This window comes from Trichoplusia ni, chromosome 10, assembly GCF_003590095.1.
Source record: "Trichoplusia ni isolate ovarian cell line Hi5 chromosome 10, tn1, whole genome shotgun sequence".
Classification (NCBI taxonomy): Eukaryota; Metazoa; Arthropoda; class Insecta; order Lepidoptera; family Noctuidae; genus Trichoplusia; species Trichoplusia ni.
This window is the reverse complement of record NC_039487.1, coordinates 4,723,205-4,747,686: the sequence shown is the minus strand read 5'-3', so window position 1 is coordinate 4,747,686 and position 24,482 is coordinate 4,723,205. Positions and strand designations below refer to the sequence as shown.

The 24,482-nt window shown below is 38.8% G+C and overlaps 2 protein-coding genes across 2 annotated transcripts; both read right to left on the bottom strand.

Moving 5' to 3' along the window:
- Nucleotides 1-1,041: 1,041 nt before the first annotated feature.
- Nucleotides 1,042-19,191, bottom strand: LOC113498021 (exportin-4-like). The gene is made up of 15 exons (XM_026877900.1): nt 18,971-19,191; nt 18,273-18,551; nt 16,287-17,114; nt 15,765-15,931; nt 15,304-15,462; nt 8,622-8,728; nt 7,585-7,741; nt 6,262-6,421; nt 4,818-4,987; nt 4,293-4,423; nt 3,891-4,042; nt 2,692-2,861; nt 2,391-2,490; nt 1,869-2,054; nt 1,042-1,525 (listed from the first exon to the last, which is right to left on the bottom strand). The coding sequence occupies exons 1-15, from the start codon at nt 19,019-19,021 to the stop codon at nt 1,052-1,054; spliced, it is 3,291 nt and encodes a 1,096-aa protein (XP_026733701.1). The 5' UTR covers nt 19,022-19,191; the 3' UTR covers nt 1,042-1,051.
- Nucleotides 19,192-22,045: 2,854 nt separating this feature from the next.
- LOC113498020 (acetyl-CoA acetyltransferase, mitochondrial) lies at nt 22,046-24,404 on the bottom strand. Its single transcript, XM_026877898.1, has 3 exons — nt 24,182-24,404; nt 23,811-23,999; nt 22,046-23,290 (listed from the first exon to the last, which is right to left on the bottom strand). Exons 1-3 carry the CDS (start codon nt 24,236-24,238, stop codon nt 22,268-22,270), a joined length of 1,269 nt encoding a protein of 422 aa, XP_026733699.1. The 5' UTR covers nt 24,239-24,404; the 3' UTR covers nt 22,046-22,267.
- Nucleotides 24,405-24,482: the final 78 nt, after the last annotated feature.

The following is a 24,482-nucleotide window of genomic DNA, read 5'->3' as shown; positions in this document are numbered from 1 at the left end:
AGACGTTGGATACCATGAGCATGATATATTCCAGAGAGTATTACTCATTTACAATAAATAATACTTTTCAGGAATAAACTTCCAAAAATACAGATTATGCAAATTGCAAAATAATAAGAAAGGAATAAATCTTTTTTAACTCTATTCTATAGCCTGCTCATCATTTTAAAAATTTAGACACACAAGTGCTATACTTATCTGCACTACAAAGATGTTTAATATTTACATTAATTTATTAGAAATATGAAAAGGATGTTAATTTTTTTACTAATATAATAAGACGGAGTAAAACCTGCAATACAATTATACGCAAAAGTGCTAAACACCTTTCTCTTATATTAATGTAAACTATTCGCAGTTCACAAACGCTTAGCTCGATAAAAATCACAAATTCTCTAATCAGCAAAAAGGTACCAAAATTGTACTCTTACTCACTTGTAAGGAATAAATACCACGATAAATATTTTCTGCATTTTTTACACATTCACAACCATATTCATAGTATATATTTATATTATAAAATTTAAATATTATACTTCGTTGTGAACATAAGATTGCAGAATAATAAGGCCGACTTTACACCATACAATCTGAGCGATTGTTACAACTTTTTGTTTAAAAAACCACGATACATAACATAATGCCGACGAATGGTGTAAAACCGACTAAAAGAAATAAAAAAATTAATTTTGAACATTAACGTAAAGGAAACAGTCATTCAGGTTCTCAGCACCTGCGCAATTAGGCCACCATTTTGAAAACAAACGAACTTGCATTTTCCTGATGGCACTTAAGAAACGTCATACTAAACTAATATATAACTATACACAATAGTGTTTCATATATATTGGAAGTCCGAAACGGGACAAAAAATAATAAACCTAAACTACATATTTAATATATCAAACATTCGAGTCGCAATATTTGCGAAAAAACTCTCGACCACTCTCACTTTCAGTACGTTACGTATCATCAAATCCTTGAGACAGAAAGTTTAAAATGGCTAAACGCCAGCATAGCTACAAATTCCAAATTATAGTATTGTGAACATTTATTTTACAATAAGGAAACCATGTACTCTCGCCAAGAACTTATCGAAGTTATCTTGGAAGCGGAGTTTGTGCGGCCTCATGCCATCGAATAGAACTCCATTGGTGAGTACGTCAAATGCTTCTTCTAGACGGGGTACGTTCGCGGGGTCGTTGGCGGCGAACGCCTCGATGAGTTGTCTGGCCAAGCCTTCGAGTAATGCTGGCTTTACGCATGTGAGTGAGTAAATAGCTGCCCCAGCGGCTGGTATAGAATCCGGTGGTATTTCCATCTTAATGATCAACATTAGTAGGAGTTCAGCGAGTGATAGTAGCGATACTGCGAAGGGATTGTCGTCGCCTAATGTGCGTACTTTGTTGGACAGTCCGACTATAGTGTCGCAGCAAAGTGTCGATACGTCGCAGGATACCGCTGTAAGCCCAACTCGTAACGCTGTCACCACCATGTTGAAGTCTTCTATGGGTAGCTTCGTCAACTGAAAAAAAGTAAAAGGATTCGTGTTAACGTAATAACATTTTATAATAAACGTGTACTCACCGGAGGAATTTTGAGAGCATTTATTTTTGTCGTAGGTCACTTGTGACCGATAGAACCCGGGGCTCATTCGGGTAAATTTTAAGTGGTCAGAGGCGTGGCTAGATTAGTTGTCTCTCGCTCGCTATGGACGGAAGTGGAATATATATTTTCTTACTCATCCTTTTTTTATTTCTGGTTAATTTCGATGCGGTTTCCGAGGAAGTTAATCGTTTCACCTGGGATCTACCGAGCTAAGCGTTTCGGTTGGTCCGCGCCCGAGCGCCCCACCTGCAGTATAGTACCTGGTCCGTGTTGTCGAGGTCGCGCAGCATCCTGTAGGCGTGGTGCGCCAGCGCGGGCAGCGCCAGCAGCGGCGGCGTGATGAGCGGCAGCAGCAGGCGCAGGCCGCGCGCGCACGTGTCGCCCACGCCGCGCTCCGCGCCCGAGCGCCCCACGCTGCAGATCAGGTCCATCAACGCGCAGATGTCCTGCACACAAGTAGTACTGGGTATTACATTCGTTACAGAAGAACGATGTGCTATATATGAAGACAATGATCAGTCTTACTAGTGATTTTCATATTTAGTAACATTTTAATGGATTAAAATGTTACATTAGGGGATGCGTTTTTTTTGAGGACACAATATTTTTTTTTGTTGTATAGGGGTTGGGGCCGTGGGGGTCAGTGTAAGCTAAAAACAAGTTTGTGGGGCTGTCACCCATGTCCTACATAAAGGGTAATAAAGCTAAAATATTGTTAAGATTACGCTAAGATTTATTTTTAAAATCGTAATAACATTAATGCAAGCTAGATTTCAAATTACCTCATACGCTTCTTCTTCAGCGTCTGTTGGAATGCTAGATATCTTCCCTGAGTTCCATCTCATGTAGACTTCAAACGTCGTATTGCATACTTCCAAAAACCTGTATATAAATAGATAATTAACGTGATTTCTACAACTATATACTAAAGCGACAGCACTCACTCGAAGATTTGGAAGACGACTGAGACAGAGTCAGAGGATTAGAGTTTAACAGATTAAAGATTCGGTTGGATTTGAGAACTAAGTTCGCTGTTACAATATCGCGTAAGCATGTATAAAATGAAATTTACAATAAACATACTTGTTCACATTCTGCGGCTGTACAGAATGCAGCATCCTTTTAGCACTTTTGGAGAGTAAGTTCAGACATGGCAACACGACGCCGGGGTAATTATGATATCTGTATATTATGGCCGGTATCTTGTCTAAAGCTCCGATGAGCATCATGAATTGTTCGTCCATAGTTCCGACCTGAAATACAAATGTGTGTCCTCAGGGCCCCGATTCTGCTATTTACAACGGCCGATGAATGAATGACAGTTGGATTAAATTTGAAATTATTCATATTCTTTTAAGCATTTTGCTAACACAAAAACTAATTGTACTGATCTTGTGTAACATCCCATACTGAATTTCCAATTATTGTTTAGGAAAAATGCTTAAGAGAACACGAAAAGTGTAATTTTAAATGCGCTATTGTAAATAGCAGAATGGGGAATATGCACGTGACTTAAATATGGACAAAATATTTTTTTTTGTAATATTTATTGCTACTGAAAACACACTATACAATTATTTTTAGAATTTATTTTAATTTAATAATGAAATTTAATCATCAAAAAGTGGCTGTTTTGAAATTACCGCGCAAATTTTCGAAACGCAACACTATTGGTGGAACAAAACGTGACGTCAGTTTTACACGAGACGTCTGCTGTCAACAAGCTATTTGTATGGTTTCTTTTTGGAGGAATAATTGTTATTGTATTGTATCCATGGTAATTAAGTCGATATTCACTCACTTTATTTATTTTTTGGTAATTTTGTAAACCAATCACTTTGCTGTTGACATCGAACTCGTGTAATGGTGACGTCACGAGCAAGCGCGCCAAAACGGCCGCGTTTAAATTGATCGCGATTTTAATATTAAATTTTTTGCATAATAGTTTATATTTTGGACGTGATATTTGTATGTTTGGTAATGTAATAACTAGTAGAAACATATAAAAAATTAAAAAAAAATCATGCATATTCCCCATTGGGGGCCAGATTGTTCATTCAGGCTTTGTATGTAAGTGAGTATGCTTGTCCATTCTTCAGAACACCTTAAATTCCAAATGGTGGGACCACGGAAAACAAGTCAAAAACGACATAATTCGAGACAGAGTCTCATTTCAAAACGGCACGCGTAATTTAAAATAGATTACAAAGTAACAAGAGGTTAAACATAGCAAGGGCCAAAAAATGCTCTCGTTATTAAAAACCAGTAATATAATAATGTACCTCCAAAACGCCTTCAGTGATACCAACGAAGCAGTCCAGTGTATCGGCGAGCATGTTTCTGACGGGTTCCGTATCGGAATCCATGTTTATAATGTTCATTAGCTTTTCTTGTAGCGCCACTGTACTAGATAGAAGACGGTTTCGGACATCCCCTGAAAATATCTCAATGTGTTTTACCTTTGTTCCCCGCATTGTTTGTCTGGTTGTTAAAAATAAAGGTTGGAAAAGGTTTCCTGATGTTTTTTTTTTCAAGTTCACCATATGTTCTTGCAAGCCAGAAATATCTTCAGTAGTCGTATATTTTGATCGTCTGTTTTTTATTATGTTCAGGAATCAAGCTATAAGGGATCTTGCGCGAATTATTGCGCTGGAATTATTAAATAGTTGTTTTTTTCCACATACCTTCAGCATAAGTAGCGGTTATAGCAAAGGCTCGGTGCAGTTCTTTCCTCAAATCTCCGGGTAGATTGCAACCCGTCGCTTCCCACTGCAATAGTGCGAGAAACTCTTCGCAACTTGCTAAGGGATTTTGTCTGTAAAAACAACATTGTATACCTAATAGAAATGACAAAAACAATACAGGGGCAATATAAATTAATATTTGCCTATATGTGGCCTAAATGAGTGGAAAAAATGATATAAAGTAAAAACAAAAAATAATGTCTTCTTGTTATGTTTGCTGTGACAGTTTATATTGTTTTAGTGATCGACACTGAGACACCGCTGGCAAAAAACTGAAGTAAATATCGTGAGGAAATCTTGATTCTAAATGTTAGAATCTGAAATCACCATCTCGCAGTGAGCTAGCGTGGTGATCAATACTCAAACCTTTCCTATATCGCAGAGACCTTTACACAACAGTGGGACGTTTAGCTAAAGGCTGGTATTATGAACAACCGTTCTTAAACACAATATTACTATTATTACTTGTGTTGCGAGTGCGCCAGCGTGGTGAGCAGATGCGCGGCGTGCGTGGCGGGCGTGGGCTGCGCGCCCAGGTGTTGCAGGCACGTGGCCGCGCGCCGCGCCAGCCGCGACACCACCCACGCCACGCCGTGAGAGCCGCGGCCAAACGCTGCCTCCAGGATTGGGGACATCTGGGTACGACATACATACCATCAAGGCATACTCGATCATACAAATTTTTGGTTTGGCGTCATCTGCTAGGCTAGGTTAGGTAAAGAAGGGGAAGGGGAGGTAGGTATTATCATGTCTTAAGGTACATTAAATAATAGTATAATTCCTTAACTATGATAAATGGGTGTGTTGGCTGGTTGGCTAAAGTAAAAATCTATTTAGTCAGTCAGAAAGTTATACACTAAAATTTTTTGAAGTAAAACTTGGCTTCTTTTGACAGTGCAATTTACGTCTGTACGCTGTCGATCGAACGTAGTTCCAACTAGCACTGCTGCAAACATTGGCGCTAATGTCGGTTTCAGAAAAAAATAAGACGAATTTCTAAGAATGATGTAAGTTTAAGTAGAACAAAGATTTTAAAAACTCATTTCAAAACTCCAGACAGATTTTAGATTTAGTAGTCAGCGGCAAAAATCGGGCAAACATTCAATACAATGTGTTCACAATCAACATGCTAGCAGCCGTAACTAAAGTTTAGTAAAGTAATCACGAACCGAAGTATTTACGATAATTCCTTCTTCTTATCAAGTAGGTAACAATAGTGTAAGGTAATGGGTTCTATTGTTAACGCTTACGATCCGTGTCGTATCGTTTTAAATCCTGATAAGAATTTGAAAATTAATTCTTTCAAGGGCCTCCTCACTCATTTTAATAGAAAACATCTTAAGTTGTATGTAAGTTCTTAATTGGTTAATACACATTAATATTTTACATGCGATCGTCTATTAAAGCAATGGTTAATATATATTCTCTTGTTGTACCTTTTGGTACAAATAAATTAACACTTCAACCTGTCTGACTAACGCTTGTAAAGTTGTTTTACAGGATATATAGATGTTTTTTAAATGGGTAATTAAATGCTTTAGGTTTCATAAAAAATGTAATTAATTCTATAAAACCATAAAAATGTAGCGATACGACGAGACGATGGCCCAAAAAGCCTTATCAGCGACGACTGTTAAGTTCTGGAGCTTTTTGTCTCCTTTGACTCCTTTATAATACGCTTAATGCTATTGGCGCCAATTATAAACTGTTAATATTTTCCTTAAATAGGTGCCTAATTATTTATGCCCAAATATTAATGACCCCGCTAGCAATCCATATGAATAAAAACAAAAAACTAATTTATACCGTCAATGTACAAAAGTGAATAAAAATATTATTTTTTTAAAGTTCTAAAAGTTCTTAGGAGCAACTGAGAAATTAACTTCATAATCAACAACGAAGAACATACCTCTGAATAAACTGATGGTTGCGGCATCAGGTAGGAGTTGGACCATATCTTGAGTAACCAGGAGATGGTAGCCGATAACTCTGGACTGAACACATTGCTGAGGCCAGCTTCTAATGCTGCGCATTCCCATGCACTTATACGGAGAATTTCACCTATCAACCTGTTAAAATAATAATACTTATTTAGGATAATCAACTTTAACTCTTTTATGTTAAGAACTATATCTGTTTGTTGTCGTTATTAATGTACGTATATTAAATAATAGCAAAGCGATTGAATATACAACTTCTTTGCTGGGTTGTTTAGATTCGTACGAAATATTTTGCCTAGTCCCTCTGAAATCAGGTAATTTATGTCTTCACGTTTAAAAATACATGAGTTATTGAGTCTCTACTTTTAAGTTTTTTAGGCAATTTCCTTTGTCACACACAACGCATTTCGTTATCAGACGAATACATTGAAGATATCAATGATCAGAAGATTGTATACAAAATGCACATTGGCCTCGGTTCATATTTTCATTCATATTCAAATGCTCATACAAGGTTTTCCTCAACAACGATAGTATTTAACATGAGAATAGTAACGATGCTGAAATACCTACAAATCATAACAAGGGGCCGGATACTTGATATTTGAACTTCCTATTGTGTTGTGCATAGGTTATACGACTCATTGTCATGATTGTAATGAAGATAAAGATAACATTATACCGGATCTATTTACAGCTTCGATCGTATGGGCTGATATAATCGACAATTGCTTTTATAGGTATTAGGTACTCATAGTTATTCTATAGGTGCCAAACACGTGTATGCTATGTGAGTTTACTACTAATTATCACATTAACGTGTACTCCAGACAGTTTATGGCGTATTGTCTGATAGATTATACGCCTGGTTGCTTAACAAACCGATGGAAGTCGAACGACAGCTGAATTCTAAGTCTCTTCTCGTTCAAAGAAGATAATAGACTTTAGGACTTTTTTGTATGTTGCAGTTATTTTTTCAGAACAATAATCTGCTTTTGTTTGAATAACATACATAATCATATAATTATGAGAAATTAATTACATGTTTCATGCAAAGGTAATTCCTGTTATGCTTTCATGGGTAAGATTGGTAATCTTAAAGTTCCAAACTGACAACAAAACTTGGGTCGACTAAAAATAAAAATAAAGTATTTCTTTTACAATTATACAATGATTAAATTCCAATACACTCGAGGATTAGTTTCATATAAGACACTGGCTTTGAGCTGAATCTTTATCCGTCTTAACTTTGGTGTGTATTCCGTTTTATATCAAATGATGAACAAACTCACTTTAGCACAGGATCAACGTTCTCCGTATTAGTGTTCTCGCCGACCAGGTATCTGAGAGAGGCATCGGTATTCGCATTCTCCGTGAGACTGAAGTGGATAATCTCTGAGGGAATCATGACTGTTTCTCCCTCCGTACAGTCTAAAGCTAGGAAGTGACCTAAACAAAGACATTGGACATATTAGAGGTGTTATTGTTCGAGTATAATTCTGCTGGAGAATTGTGGCTTGGATTTTCTTAAGCTATTAATTTTAAACTTTAGAATGAATGTCAAATGAGATAAGGATGATAATGTGGTAATATTTTGCGCATTCCCTAATGTACACATTATGTTGGTTTCAAAGTAATGCGATCATTAATGAGCATTGTCTGGGAGTACCCGACTTGTTTCGGTCCGTAAATGATTTCTGTGAAATGTTAATAAGCAAGCCAAGTTAATACTTAATATTTATATATAGGTTAATAGTTTTGACCCGATAAGTGAATGTAAGATCATTAAAATTTATCTAAATTACTATATAGCAATAAGCTCGAGGAGCTCGTGGCTAAGCTATAACCGCAGAAGTGAAACGATCCCAGGTTAAGCTATGCTTGACGCGGTTGGTCCGTAGATGGGTGACCATCTTTGTCACAAGGAGTTCCTCCGCGTTTTGGAAGGCACGTTAAATTGTGGGTCCCGGCTGTTATTCTTACATCTTTGACAGTCGTTACAGGGAGTCAGAAGCTGGAAAAGTCTGACAACCAGTCTAACCAAGGAGTATCGTGTCGCCCAGTTAACTGGGTTGAGGAGGTCAGATAGGCAGTCGCTCCTTGTAAAACACTGGTACTTAGCTGAAACCGGTTAGACTGGTAGCCGACCCCAACATAGTTGGGAAAAGGCTAGACCAATAAAAAAACTATAGAGCAATTTTCAAACATCTCAAAAATTGGTGAGATTTCTACTTTTCCATGAAATTGTAGAAGGATTCTTTGGTATTGTGATACAATAGGCTAAAAATAATCTGAGAACCAAATTTATATGTATTTTTATCTTACTTACCAGTAATCATGAGAATCCAGTGCAGATCCTCAAAGAGATTGGTTAATTCTTCTCCTCCAGTCATTGGTATTTTGCCTACATGCATCATATGGAGTTGGTTTTCAAGGCTATAAAAGAAAGAAAAATAGATACATAGACATAGAGAAAATAATTGCAAAACAGAGTACAAGAGCATAGTAATAGCTTCATGGTCAAGTGCAGAAAGGCCAATCAGATGCAATTGGACGGTTAATAAATATCATGTGACTATTATTAAATGATGTAACGGTTTACTCACGCGTATTTATCGGGGTAGCCCGAGTCGAACTCGCGATCCCGCCGCGTCTGCTCATGATTAAGGACTCCGGTTGGGTCCGAAACTAGTCGGGCTACCCCGATAAATACGCGTGAGTAAACCGTTACATCATTTAATAATGAACCAGTCTCACGATGGTTATTATAAAAATCATGTGACTATAGTTTTTAAGGGAGCTAGCAGGTTGACATTCACCACCGACATGAAAAATCTTACAGTGTATTTTTAGCTTTCAGGGGTTAAACAAATACTTTTCAGATGTCACCTAAATCAAATAACCGGCAACAAGGTATTTTAAACACCTACGTCTCATGTCGGTAATTAACAGATTAGTAGTAAAGCGAAAGTAAATTATAAAATAAACATTAATAACGCGAGTTAAAAATCTATGAACCTTCAAATAAAAGGATATCAAGTTTCTAATCATTACATCCAATTGCTTGCAGTATAATCGATAGAAACATACTACTAACTACTTCATTTTTCTATGATACCTTCATACAACCAATACTCAAACAGTTCTGAGCCAGTTCTAAAAGTAATGTAGCCTACTCAGTCACACATTTACAAACAATACATACATAATTTACTATATTTATATCTACACGTAACAAATTCATTTTTAATTCATATCTATTTAAAATATATTATACATAAAAAGCCTTATTACCTATATACATATATTTACAATAATAACAAAATATCAGTACACATAAAACTACTAATTATCTAATACTACGGCATACACATTGCGGCGAGGCGCATTGGAAACGCGTTGCATCTCCGGTTGGAACCGGATCGGTCTTACGTCCGGCGCGCGCGCCGCTACTCACCGCGCCGCGCCAGTCGGCCACTTATCTCGCTCGCGAAGCCTGTGTCGCCCGCTAACCGAATGCTGTACGGCTACCGCACGCACCAGCGTGTTATTGTTAATATTTTCGTCATCACTATCGCTTGCCTATCCACCTTTCTCCTTCAAGCACTCCTTCTATTCTATAGCTCTGCTTGTGCTATAAGACTGTGTGTATGTGAACTATGTGTGATTGAACAATATAAATATTACGTGTAGTGAAGTTGTTGGAACTTTTATTTATCCGAACCCTCTTGACGAACACCACATCACCCATCCACACCACAACTGGTGACCCCTAAGGACACGAAGACTGAAGGTTGGTACACTCGATACAAAATGAGCGACAGCAGTGATTCTGTAAAAACAGCCGGTTCGAGAAATGACGGCCATGTGACGCGGCGAAAGAAGGCAGTGCGCGTGTCCAATGACGGACGTGAAATTTGTCGCGCGAAAATTAAAGTGCCGCCATTCTCGCCTGAGGATCCGGAACTGTGGTTCGCCCTGATTGAAGGCCAATTTGACAGCCATGACGTCACCGACGACGGCACAAAATTCACGCATGTCACCAACAACCTGGACATCCAGTACGCCAAAGCTGTGAAGGACATCATTGTAAACCCTCCAGCCCAGAACAGGTATGGCAAAATTAAAACAGAACTCATCAAGCGACTCTCTGCTTCGCATGAGAAAAAGGTCAAGCAGTTGCTGACGCACGAGGAGCTTGGAGACAGAAAGCCATCTCAGTTTCTACGGCACCTCCAAGACTTGGCCAGCCCATCTGTTCCTGAGGACTTCGTCAGGTCTATTTGGTGCAACCGTCTGCCAAATAACATCCAGACAGTGCTAGCGTCGCAGCCGACACACTCCCTGGAGCAGCTTGCGGATTTGGCTGACCGCATTCAAGAGTTGACGTCCCCATGCAGCGTCGCCGCGACGTCATCACACAGTGCAACCGCTTCACACCCATCGGATGAGATCGCGGAGCTGAAGAGGATGGTCCAGCAACTAACCCTCAAGTTGGAAGAGCACACTCGTGCTTCCTGCTGCGCGACCTCCAGCCGCTCGAGACCGCGTGAACGACTGCGTTCATCTTCACGTCAGAGAAGCCGATCCAGCTCCAGCTATAAAAAGTACGCGATATGCTGGTTCCATGCGAAGTTCGGGGAAAGGGCTAATAAGTGTAACAAGCCCTGCGACTACAGAAAAGCGGGAAATGCCACGGGCGGTCGCTAATGGCGACAGACGATTGCCCATCTTCTTCAGGTCGCCTTTTCGTCACCGACCGCAGCACGAACACCCAGTTCCTGGTAGACACCGGCAGCGACCTCTGCGTCTACCCCCGTTCTGCGCTTCGAGAGCGTCGTGCCAAAACAGAATTTCAGCTCAGCGCGGCCAACGGAAGCGTCATCGACACTTACGGCTTTATTGAGCTTAACTTAAATCTAGGCTTAAGGCGTAATTTTGCTTGGCGTTTTGTTGTAGCAAATGTAACTAGACCTATTATAGGCGTTGATTTCCTTAGCTTTTATAACTTAATTGTAGATTGCCGCAATCAACGCCTAATTGATAACACTACCACATTATCAGCCAGTGCTTCTTTAGTAAATGCTAATGTTTTTTCGGTTAAGGTTTCGACAGGCAACACGCGCTTTCACAACATCCTGAGCAAGTTTCCGGAAATTACACGCCCTTCAGGCACACCAACCGTCCCGAGACACAACACCTTGCATTATATCAGGACTACACCAGGTCCTCCTATCTCATGTACCCCTCGTAGACTGGCACCTGATAAACTCAAAATAGCTAGGCGTGAATTCGAGCTCATGCTTAGCAACGGCACAGCGCGTCCTTCTGAAAGTCCCTGGTCTTCACCCTTGCACCTTGCGCCTAAGAAGGACAACGGCTGGCGCCCTTGTGGTGATTATCGTATGCTTAATGCGCGGACCATACCAGACCGTTATCCTATTAGGCATATCCATGACTTTGCCCACTCCATTGCTGGTTGTACAGTATTTTCCACTATTGACTTGATGAAAGCTTACAATCAGATTCCGGTTTTCGAGGCAGATATTCAAAAGACTGCCATCACCACACCCTTTGGCTTGTACGAATTTCCCAAAATGACCTTCGGACTGAGAAATGCAGGTCAAACATTTCAGAGGTTTGTTGACGAAATGTTGAGAGGCCTCGAGTTTTGTTATGCCTACTTAGATGACTTTTTAGTCTTCTCCAAGGACGAGGCCGAGCACGAAGACCATCTTCATCAGCTCTTCAGTCGCATGAAGAAATATGACGTCCTCGTCAACACCTCCAAATGTGTCTTCGGCGCACGCGAGGTAACATTTTTAGGCTACCGGATCTCGGCATCTGGCACCAAACCCCTGGAATCCAAGGTACAGGCAATCAATGACTTCCCTGTCCCTAAGACAGTCAAACAATTGAGGCGATTTTTAGGCATGCTCAATTTTTACAGGCGGTTCTTACCACACTCTGCTTTAATTCAAGCCCCTTTAAATGCCTTGCTTACAGGCCGTGTAAAGGCATCACAACCTGTCGACGTGTCTGGCGATGCGCTTTTAGCTTTCAACAAGTGCAAAGACAGTCTCGCCCATGCAGCATTACTCGCACACCCAGATTGTCACGCCGAACTCGCCCTGGTAACAGACGCATCTGACCTGGCAATGGGTGCAGTTCTGCAGCAGCTTAAAGACGACGCCTGGCAGCCTCTGGCATTCTTCTCGCGGAAATTGAGTCCCTCGCAACAAAAGTACTCACCCTACGACCGCGAGCTCTTAGCCATATACGAAAGTATTAAATACTTTCGTCATATGCTAGAGGCAAGACACTTCGTGGTATTCACTGACCACAAACCGCTCAGTTACGCTTTCAGCGAACGTAAAGCTATCTGTTCGCCCCGGCAGTACCGCCACCTCGATTACATCTCGCAGTTCACAACCGATATCCGACACATTTCGGGAAAGGACAATGTTGTCGCTGACCCACTGTCGCGCATCGAGGAACTGCAGATGCCAATCGATTTTGACGTACTGGCTGCCTCCCAAGCGACTGATCCGGAGTTGACTCATCTTCTACGGGGAGATTCTTCACTCCGGCTGGAGAAGTTGGGTATCCCTAACTCCCATGCTGAACTTTATTGTGACGTCAGTACCACCTCACCCAGGCCGTTTGTCCCCAAAGTGTTGAGAAAACAAATCTTCGACAGCCTCCACAGTCTTAGCCACCCTGGCGCCAACGCTACGGCTAAACTGGTGGCTGCCCGGTTTGTTTGGCCTGGGGTACGCAAAGATTGTCGAGACTGGTCCCGACAATGCCAGTCTTGCCAACGCGCTAAGGTTCATCGCCATGTATCTTCTCCACTTGGCTCGTTCGAACTTCCGCGCGCTCGATTTTCCTTTATCCACGTGGACATTATTGGCCCTCTCCCTATCTCGCAGGGATACCGCTACTGTTTCACCGCTGTAGATCGTTTCACACGCTGGCCAGAGGTCATACCGATGTCGGATATGACAGCTGAAACAGTCGGGAAGGCATTGATATCGTGGATATCCAGGTTTGGATGTCCAACAGATATTGTCACTGATCGCGGCCGACAGTTTGAATCTTCACTTTTTCAATATCTCGCAAAAATGATTGGATTCAAACATCGTAGAACAACCGCGTATCACCCAGCTTGTAACGGGCTCGTGGAAAGATTCCACCGACAGTTAAAGGCAGCCATAATGTGCCACGCAGATTGCAATTGGGTAGACACGTTGCCCTTGGTGCTATTAGGCATTAGGAGCGCAGTTAAAGATGACCTCAAAGCGTCATCAGCCGAGCTGGTTTACGGCGAGCCGTTACGTTTGCCTGGAGAATTTTTCCAAGCGACCCCTATCGATTCCTCCGATATATCGGACTTCACCACTCGGCTGCGCCAATTTGCATCAAAACTGCAACCGTCACCGGCCTCACGTCACAATAAGTCCAAAATATTTATGTACAAAGATTTAATGACATCAAGTCACGTATTTTTGAGGGACGACGCATTACGTGGGTCTTTACAACCCCCTTACACCGGCCCCTATGAAGTATTAGAACGAAGTGACAAAACTTTCAAAATTATGTATAAGGGTAAAACCGTCACAGTGTCTATAGACCGCCTTAAGCCGGCCTACTCACTGATTGACCCAACTTCCAACCCTATCCCCACTCACACTCCTTCTTCTAACCCCAACCCCGGTTCCTTCCCTGATCCTGCTCCTATTAACCAAGACAAGCCAGTTCAGGATAACGTCAGAAGGACGCGTTCAGGCCGCACAGTTCGTTTTCCTGATTTTTATCGCCCGTAGTGACGGTCTCTGGGGGGGAGTGATGTAGCCTACTCAGTCACACATTTACAAACAATACATACATAATTTACTATATTTATATCTACACGTAACAAATTCATTTTTAATTCATATCTATTTAAAATATATTATACATAAAAAGCCTTATTACCTATATACATATATTTACAATAATAACAAAATATCAGTACACATAAAACTACTAATTATCTAATACTACGGCATACACATTGCGGCGAGGCGCATTGGAAACGCGTTGCATCTCCGGTTGGAACCGGATCGGTCTTACGTCCGGCGCGCGCGCCGCTACTCACCGCGCCGCGCCAGTCGGCCACTTATCTCGCTCGCGAAGCCTGTGTCGCCCGCTAACCGAATGCTGTACGGCTACCGCACGCACCAGCGTGTTATTGTTAATATTTTCGTCATCACTATCGCTTGCCTATCCACCTTTCTCCTTCAAGCACTCCTTCTATTCTATAGCTCTGCTTGTGCTATAAGACTGTGTGTATGTGAACTATGTGTGATTGAACAATATAAATATTACGTGTAGTGAAGTTGTTGGAACTTTTATTTATCCGAACCCTCTTGACGAACACCACATCACCCATCCACACCACAGTAATGTAGAAATTGCTTCTTATTAGTATGTCCAGCTCTGAATCTAGGAGGGTCAGATTGCTTTTAATTTGCACGTCCTTGTGTCTTAACTTGGCCAGACGAAGTGATGGCAGGTGGACTAAGGCGGTGACAGAATGGTGGCCAAGACAAGGCAAAAGAAGCGTCAGTCGTCCGGGAGCAAGATGGGTCGATGACATTATAAAGGTCTCGGGTCGAGTCTGGATGAGGTTAGCACAGGACCGTAGAAATTGGCACGAAAAAGGGGAGGCCTATGCCCAGCAGTGGGAGGATAAAGGCTGTGGATGATGATGATGATGATGATGTGTCTTAACTTGATGCTCATAATGTTGAGAAGAAAATATAATCCTATTCATAGAATTTATTTTTCGTTGGTATCTTTAACTACTTGTACGTGGATCACACAAATGCTTGTCCTAAATTTGGATCGAACCTACGACACAGCACGCACAGTCGCACAGAGTACTTGGCGTGGTGACCTATGGCATTCGACTATTGCAATCATACCTAACAAACCAATTCTAGAAAACAAATACAATGCTGACTTACCGCTTACTCCTATCTTGTAGTAACGTGAAGAGGACATGGCTGCAATGAGCGGGCGCTTTCCTTGCAATCGCACCGATCGTCATCAACACATTGCTGTGCAGTTTCCTTTCGTCTTCTTCCAAATCATCCTTTATATCCTCTTCGGTATTTTCTGTACCTCTAAGAAGTTACAAAATAGAACTTCATTTTTAAGAATTTATACTTCATGGATACTTACAGCTAGGTATTTGCGAATGTATGTGCGACGCATAGCAGACGCACAGCAAAATGTCGCCTGTCGCTGGCTCAGTTCTTGTTAAGTAAGATATAACGGCAGATAGAAATAGAAGGACGATAAATAAGATAAAAAATGTATTTACAGTGATTTAGAGCGGCCAGTGCAGATATTTTCACATTAAAGCAAACCTTACTGAGTATTATAACAAATAGTCAAAATTATACTGAATAGCTAAGGCACAAACCTTGTACCATCCGGTGGAGCTAGTCTGCTCTGCAAGTATGTGTTGAATATTTCTATACATGGATTCATCAGTGTTTCATTAGAATATCCATCAGTCTCGTGTACTAGAGAACTCCAGCTATGAAGAAACTTGTTTAGAGATTCTCTCAATACTGTGTCATCATTTATCTGCAAAGATATTAATTAAAACATCATCTCAATTGTAAAGTGACTACACAGGTACAGACGGGGAATAAAGTTTATAAACACAAAAAAGACTTACAAGATTTACATAACCAAATAATGAAGGACTTGAAAACCATAACTTAGTAACAGCATAACATAATACTCTACTGAAAACTTGGTAATCGCCAATAATGGATTTCAAAAACATTTCTGGCAATTTTTAAAATCTTATTACACAAAAATAGATATTGATTATCTTTATTGATACTTGATATACAGATTTGTGATCTGGATAAGCAAAAGAAAAACATTTTAATGGTAATAATTGTGAAAATATACTGTTAGAGTAATAACTTACCCTCTCCTCTATCATCGCTCCTCTGATACAATGACAAGTCAGTGTCGTCAACGTTTGAAGGAACGCCGGCGGTGTCGCAGCGATCATAGTCGGGGCGAAAAACTGAATCAGCCTGCGATAGATATCTGACAGTCCCAACATCTCTCTTTCCACTGGCTGTACAAACGTCATCATATTCAGGAACCCATTCACATAGTTCTCCAAATATTGCTGCTTCAGATTACTCTTAGATACCAGCACACCGCTAAGACTGGCAAGTTGCACCAAGCATGTAAGGGATGGACTGATCAAATCCGGATTTGACCTTACATATATGTGAATCTCGAAGAACAACGCCAGTAGTTCCGGCTGCATAATCGTGTCGCGCCATCTTGGACTTAAACGCAGTTCAGGCGCGGAATCGCTTTCGTAAATAGCCTCAAAAGCACTAAACAATCTCTTACAAAACAGTGGGATCACGTGACTCCAGCACAACACTGACTCGACAATAGTCAACAGTTGTTTCGTCAATGCGGCTTGTTCTCCCTCTGGACGATGACCAGAACGGATTATCTGTTCCAATATGCCTACGGTAAATCTAAATATCCTCTTCAAGTCTAATGCTTCAAAAGATTTCTTCAGTCGGAAGTGTACCTCCCATATCAGTCCAACGTCAGCAGATTTCACTGTAATAGCGAACTCTTGCATAATCGCTAATATAAGTGAGCACGCCAACTTCTGCTGGCTTATTGGCGAGCTAAGGATTATCTTTTCCAATTCATCAATTAATAATTTTCTTTCTCTTCCACCATCGTTTATGCTGCCTCTTTTGATAATTATAGCAATAGTCTGGGAAAAAAATATTAACACATAACAGTAATTGCCAACAGCTGAAATTGAATTGAAGAAATTATCACTAGCCACTTTATCATAACATTGTTGAAATAAGGGCTGTCCAGAAAAAAATAATCAATTAATACTTAAAAGATGCAACCGTTTACTTAATAACAAAACCAAATTCCCGAAAACCCAGAACGACTTGCAATCCAGCCAATGCTGCCGCGTCAGCTTATGCTTAACAATTGTAATTAATCAATATTAAAATGTTTTTATTTCTAGTAGACCTATTATAGGCCCTTAAAAAAATCTTAGTTTTCACATGTAGTGTCTCTAAGAGCATGGTCATTCCAATGGAGAAGAGTTATTGTTATATATTCACCAGAGAAGACACATGTGCAGGTGCTATTCAATCTTCAATCAAAACCTTCTTGTCCTCTATATAGAGTTTAATTGTATAATATGCCTTTTTTAAAGATATTGACTACACAAGTTTTTAATTTCCTGACTTCAAAACTCCAGACTCTGGTTGGGTCCAAAACTAGTCAAGCACTTCCAAGAAATACACATGAGTTAGCCATTGCATTTTTTACTGATTAATCATCCTCATAAAAGTAACTATAGAAATTAATTGATTTTTAATTAGCCTCTTGCCTTATAAACAGAGGTAGAGAATTATATAATTGTAATATTTCCATTCATGACCTAAAAAAGGTTATGTCAGTTAAACATGCCAAATCAAAATAGGTCAGGTTAAGATAGCAAACTGGATAGATTGCAAAGACAGAACTGAAGTTACGAATAAATATATTCTTAACTTCAGTATGTATTAATAAATGTATTATGACATGGCATGACTTTTCAGCTTCCTTCTAACAATTATTGTATCAAATCTAACATGTACTACCTAACAGAGGGTCTACCGCCACACCTTACAGCAATATTATTGTGGGTGTGGCTTGGAGAGATGCCACTCTATGCCAAGTATTCCAGAATCATAACAAAATTACTTTAAGACATGGTGATAGACTGTTTAATTCTGATAAGGTAAAGATTTCCCTCTTTCCATCAAGGAGTGTGAAGGTCTCATGTATCCTAGCCAGTAATAATAATGCATGCATCTATCAGTCCTACCATCTTTTATTTATCAAATATTTCAACCAATATTACCTGTAACAGTTTCTCTCTCAAAAATGAAGGTGCTTCTCTTCGTAACAGATAAGCAAGTAAGTACTCTCTCAGGGAATAAATATCATTTGGAGATAATAAACTCCACTCTCTTATCAAAGCAGCTTTCAATAAACCGGCTGCTTCAAATAGTACATAGTCTGATGTAGACTTCTCTAGTATATCTCTGCATAGTTGATATGGATTCTTAGTGCTCCGGAACTGAAGGAATATGGCTTCTGCCTGATGCCGTTGTTCTGATGTCACTAAGTTTGGTGGTGCCTAAGAATTGGAAAAAAATGTAAATAACATTTTATTTTTTGTACATATACTTGATTAAGGAAATGAATCTTTATAAACATTGATATTAATATGAGGATTTTAGAACTGCATGTTGTTACTTATTAATTAATGTCTGGAGTTGTTGTTTATTAAATAAAAACCATGCTTGAACTAATAACCGAGTCGCAGGTAAATCATTATGAGACATTGTGTGGTATTTAATGTATGTGTATGTGTACTTCAAAAGACAACATGACATTGAACCAATGTTTATAAATTAAAATATTTATTTTGTAAATATTAAGCACATTTAATATAGAAATAAACATTTTATTAATTTGTATATGTACTGTTCGTATAATCTTGATAGTATACAAATGATCGCTTTTGTTATTTCAGGAATAGATAGATTTTCTCACCATCAACATTACCCCTGCCGCTTCCAAAGTTTGTAAAGCAGTGTATTCCATTCTGACACTTTATAATAAGTTAAAATTACAATAAGAAGCAATAAATATATATTGACCACACAGGAAACATACGACAACACGATTTTATTTCATATTTTCGTAAATTTTGGTAATTCTGACCTGTCACTGTCAAATTGTCAACCATTGTAAATGCCAAAAACAAAGACTAAAAAAACAACGATGACCACAGATTATCGACCCGTGACAGGAATTATTATAATAATATCGATCTTGCAAGTTCATGGTTAAATTGCAATGACTGAGATTGTCATGCATTGCAATGACCCTTTAGATAGGAGTTCTTTTCGTGTGTTAACATGAAAAGAACTCCTATCCAAAATTTCCTGTCCAAAAATTCAATTGTAATGTCTATTACACCAATATATTTAAGAGTCATTCAGTAAAATCGCCATAATTGCCACTTAATACTTATGATAAGCGATTGGAAGATTTCCTGCTTTTGACGAGAATAGAATATCCTTTACCTACTTAAGTAGGTAATTACTTCGTGTGGGTAGGTTGCTATACTTACAATTAAGAAGATTGTGCCATGAGTAAAAATCAAGTCTACATTCCACCTCTGTTTTTCAAACTCGGAAAAAAACTTAGGCAGTTAAGTCCGACAAAAGACTGTGGTTATACGTAAACAAACGTCCTACCAAAGTACTTCTTGTCAAATTACAGGGTGGGTGTGTAATATGATCTGAACGATACTGATCTGGATCACCACTGTATCTAAGAGTCTGCTTACAAACCGCATGATTATTCAATAGCTTTGCCACAGACTGATTTATGAGATAGGTAGGTCATTTAAAACTCATCTAAAAATAAACTTCTTTAATGAGGATACAATCACAAGAAACAGTGTAGATTATATTTACAATAACAGCCCAAGTGTGAGTGGGTCACACGACAGTAAGCTAAAGTAAAAAACAAAGTGGTCAACTATCAAATTAATGCCCGTAGCGGCCGTAGCAACCTTTTGTACACTTCGATTTAGTGTTTTAATATTTGTGGTAATAGCGGAAACAGGTAAATATCTCCGTTGAAGATTTCAACTGTCTAGCTATAACGGTTTTGGAGATACAACCTTGTAACTGACCGACGGACACACGGTGAGACGGCCAGTCCGACATAAAAAAACAGATCTCTGTTTTAGGTATTTCACTTTTTTAACTTAGCCGATAACTGGTCAACCCTGTAGATTAAACCTATGTCCACAAATTTCTAAATGATCTCGTAGCTGTATTAAGAACCATGTTTGATAAACTTATTTTGTTTGGCAAGTACCTAATTACAAGAAGTCACATCCTGCTATGGTTTAACTACGTCTAACACCCAGTTATCCGATCGAGCGGTCCCTCTAGAAAATTAAATATATTTTCTCTACAAAAGAACTCCAGAAATCTTTAACAATTAAATGACAAAACACTTATCCGTAAAAATACCTATTATTTGGCGATCGAAATTTTTCGACGTCGATGATATCATACCTATCATATAAAAAAAGAATTTTCCTATTACGTACCTACTTCACTCTTTCTTCAATTGTATTTTTATTTATTTCATTAATTATACAAGCAGGTAGTTACTAGGTGCCAGAGTAGCCAAATTAGGATCATTTGAGTACCTAGATATTAGTACGGGTATGATCATTTATATGAAAGCTACCCGGTAGATAATGTACTTATACTAAAAGACTGTACTAATCAGGCATGTGCCTGGATTGCTAAGCTAGATAGGTAAGTAGTTGTATACTCAAGGTGATCACGTTTAGAATCAATCAGCGAGCTACTATTATTAGCATTGCTTTATATACCATCGTTAACGACTCACATACACATAGGTTTATTATTGTTACTCCTATTCCATTAACTTACGATGCGCGTTGTACGTACGAGTCCAATGTTCCTAGACAAGTTAAAATTGAAATATTTTTGTGCGACGTATTCACACTGTCCCCACCATAGAAATCTAAATAACAATGTTATTTAGATTTCTATGGTCCCCACTTTCCAGATTAATGTCCAATAGATGCTACACCTATTAAGCTTCCGACGCATTTAATAAAGAAGGGGAGTTTTAAGTTTCTATCCAAAGGAACGGCCCGTGTTTGTCTACGGCCGCGGCGCTGTAGACTTGAACTCCAATGCGGAGATTGTAGATTTGAGTTCCGATGTGCAGTTTTTAAAACAAGTAAAAATTGATTCAGCCAGTACGTAATTATTTGTAAGCGGGGTTACTATCCAAATATTTTTTCAGTTGGTACTTATAATAAAGAGAGCTAGTAAATCTAAGAGCAAACGTTTCTATTACAAAACATCAGTTACGGATCGATCGAGCGAATGATAACGCTTTTTAATTCATAGTTATGTACGCATCTACTACGCCCCTTCCTGCGTACATATACAGTTTAAAGGGAACCTACGCATTCATCTCGCTATAAATTAAACAACTATAAGATTTAAATAATTCAAGTTCTTTTATTCAAACATCAGGGGATATATCAAGTTTGTTAGAAAATAGTCAACATCACTGACTTTTCACCATGATGACCTTCATTATAGAAACTTGTTTAAAATACAGCACATTATGAGTATTATATTAATTTATGCTGATGATGTTGTTGGATACCTACCTATGTACCGCTCACGGCTCTCGTGTCTTAGAGGTTTCCTACAATAACATTTTATGTTGTGTTTAAATACTTCCGCTATTTTTCATTTTCAATCAAATGCAACCTCTTTTCGAGTAAATGTTTGTCTAACTTATGCATGCATAAATATTGACCATTAAGAAATAAGACGGGTATGTCGAGTCTGTACAATCTTAACCATCGGAGATTTTCTTTTTGAGTTATGTCTACTTTTTCAATGACTATTCTATTTTTATATGGCTCTAACTCTTCCATTACTATGTCACACAGGCCACACGGGTCTTTAGTGTAAAATGTTAAAACTGGGAGGCCTTCTGTAGTGTGTGTTCTGGAATGGTAAACCATTGAAATAATTAATAAACAAAAAGTATAAGTAAAAATATTTTATTGATTTATTCTATTGAATACAACCATTAACACTTCCATATTGCTGTTTATATACAAGAGATATATGGATATAAAATTACATATTTTCTCAACAATATAATAAAAATCTGTTAACTCTTAGCAAATACACAAAACATTCATTAATAGCAAATAATTCCTAAAAGGCACAGTAATGAAACAAGGTGGTCAGAGATAGTTAAAACTTACAATTTTTCAATCATGATTGATGAGGCACCACCACCTCCGTTACAGATTGAAGCTACTCCCTTTTCACCTTTCTTAAGAGCATGGCACAAGTGGACAACAAGTCTGGCACCAGACATACCAATGGGGTGACCTAGACTTACAGCTCCTCCGTGAACATTGATTTTGTTGTGGTCAATGCCCAACAGTTTCTGGTTAGCAACAGCTACCACACTGAAGGCTTCATTAATCTCCCACAAAGCTACATCTTCTTTTTTTACACCAGTTTTCTCTAGCAATTTGGGAATGGCAACTGCTGGGGCGATGGGGAAGTCAATTGGGTCACATTCTCCATCAGCGTATCCAACAACACGGGCAAGGGGTTTTACATTTAGCCTTTGAGCAGCTTCAGCAGTCATGAGAACTAATGCAGCAGCACCATCATTTAAAGTTGAAGCATTACCAGCAGTTACTGTGCCATTTTCTTTTTGGAATACAGTTGACAACTTGTTGAATTTTTCAAAGTTAACCTTCTTGTACTCCTCATCTTCTGAGAACAGAACAGGTGGTGCACCTCTTTTCTGAGGTACTGAAACTGGTACAATTTCATCAGCAAAAGCTTTAGCTTCATATGCAGCTGCACTTCTCTTGTAACTAGAAATGGCATAGTCATCTTGTTGCTGTCTTGAGATATCCATTTTCTTTGCTGTGTTCTCAGCACAGTTGCCCATGTGGAATTTATTGTAGACATCAGTAAGACCATCAAACACAATACCATCAACTAGCTGCATGCCACCATATGAGGTTTCACCCCTCTTCAAGTAGAAAGGCACATTTGACATTGATTCCATACCTCCAGCAAGGATAACATCATGGGTACCAGTTTGTAAGCCTTGAGTTGCCAATATAACCGATTTCATGCCTGATGAACATACTTTGTTTACTGTTGTGCAGATTGTGCTTTTAGGGAGACCAGCGAAAATTACGGATTGCCTGGCTGGTGCTTGACCCAAATTGGCAGAGCAGACATTGCCAATGTATACCTAGAATAGATAAAAATAAAATTAAGCAATTGTTTTAGGTTTAAATTTCTCTTTTTTGAAGCTGGTATACTGAAATTAATTGAGTTTTTTTTTTAATAATGGTCCTTACATATAGCAGAATTACATAAGTAATTAAAACATTTTACCAAAAAAAATCTGAGCTGTTATCACAGGTATCAACTTATGTTATCATAAGGTGTTGCTGTTACTATTTTTGATAGTTATCATTAAGCTCATAATCTTGACAAAAAAAAGGCAAATAGAAGTAAATCATTTTTTTCCAAGTTTAATTTTGTCTTACTCATGAACTGTCCAGTCATTCTCATAAGAAAGAAAAATAGTGTTTATTTATAATTACAGAATAAAACATTCGCTTTTATGAAAGAAGATTGTAAGAACATTTTTTAAATACTCAAAACAAATATGACATGTAACCTACTTAGAGCTAACTTAATGATTTACAGTTAAATAACTGTAAACCAATGGAAAACATGAGAGAAAGTAAGCAGAATCAATTAACCTCTTTAATTTCCTCCTTAGGAATGCCGGCTCGTTCTATTGCTCCTTTGACGGCGACTGCACCCAGTTCCGTAGCTGAAAGACTGGCCAAGCTGCCCCTGAAGGAGCCGATGGGAGTCCTGACAGCTGAAGCTATAACCACTTCGTTCAGGGAAACTTTCGTCGAATACGCTGCCATGGCTTTATAAAGCTGTCGATTGAACAGATATTTCAGTTAAAAGTTCCTTAACTATTTGGTATAACAAAATATTTTACTCGAAACCACAAAATAAAATGAATAAGTATTCTTCACGGAACCAAGCGACTAGGTAGGCAATCGATCTACGACTGACGAAAGATAAATAAACTTTGGTTGGATGAAGGCAAACGAACCTTATTTATTGGACGCATTCTGATGGTAATAATTCTACTTCCTTTAAAAAATAACATGATTTATGCAAAGCCTATTGTAACTAGATATTCACCAAGACGAACAACTGACGAACTGATTGAAAATGATAATACTTATCGCTCGTAATTATAAAAAAACATTTACATAAACTTATCTATTCGGATTATGCAGTACAGAAGATCCAATTTAAATACTTATTTGTAAGGGAATAAGGGTGATATTCGTAATTGTAAAGTTTAATAATAATTTCTGAAGAAAGATACTTTGACCCATGGACTGCTC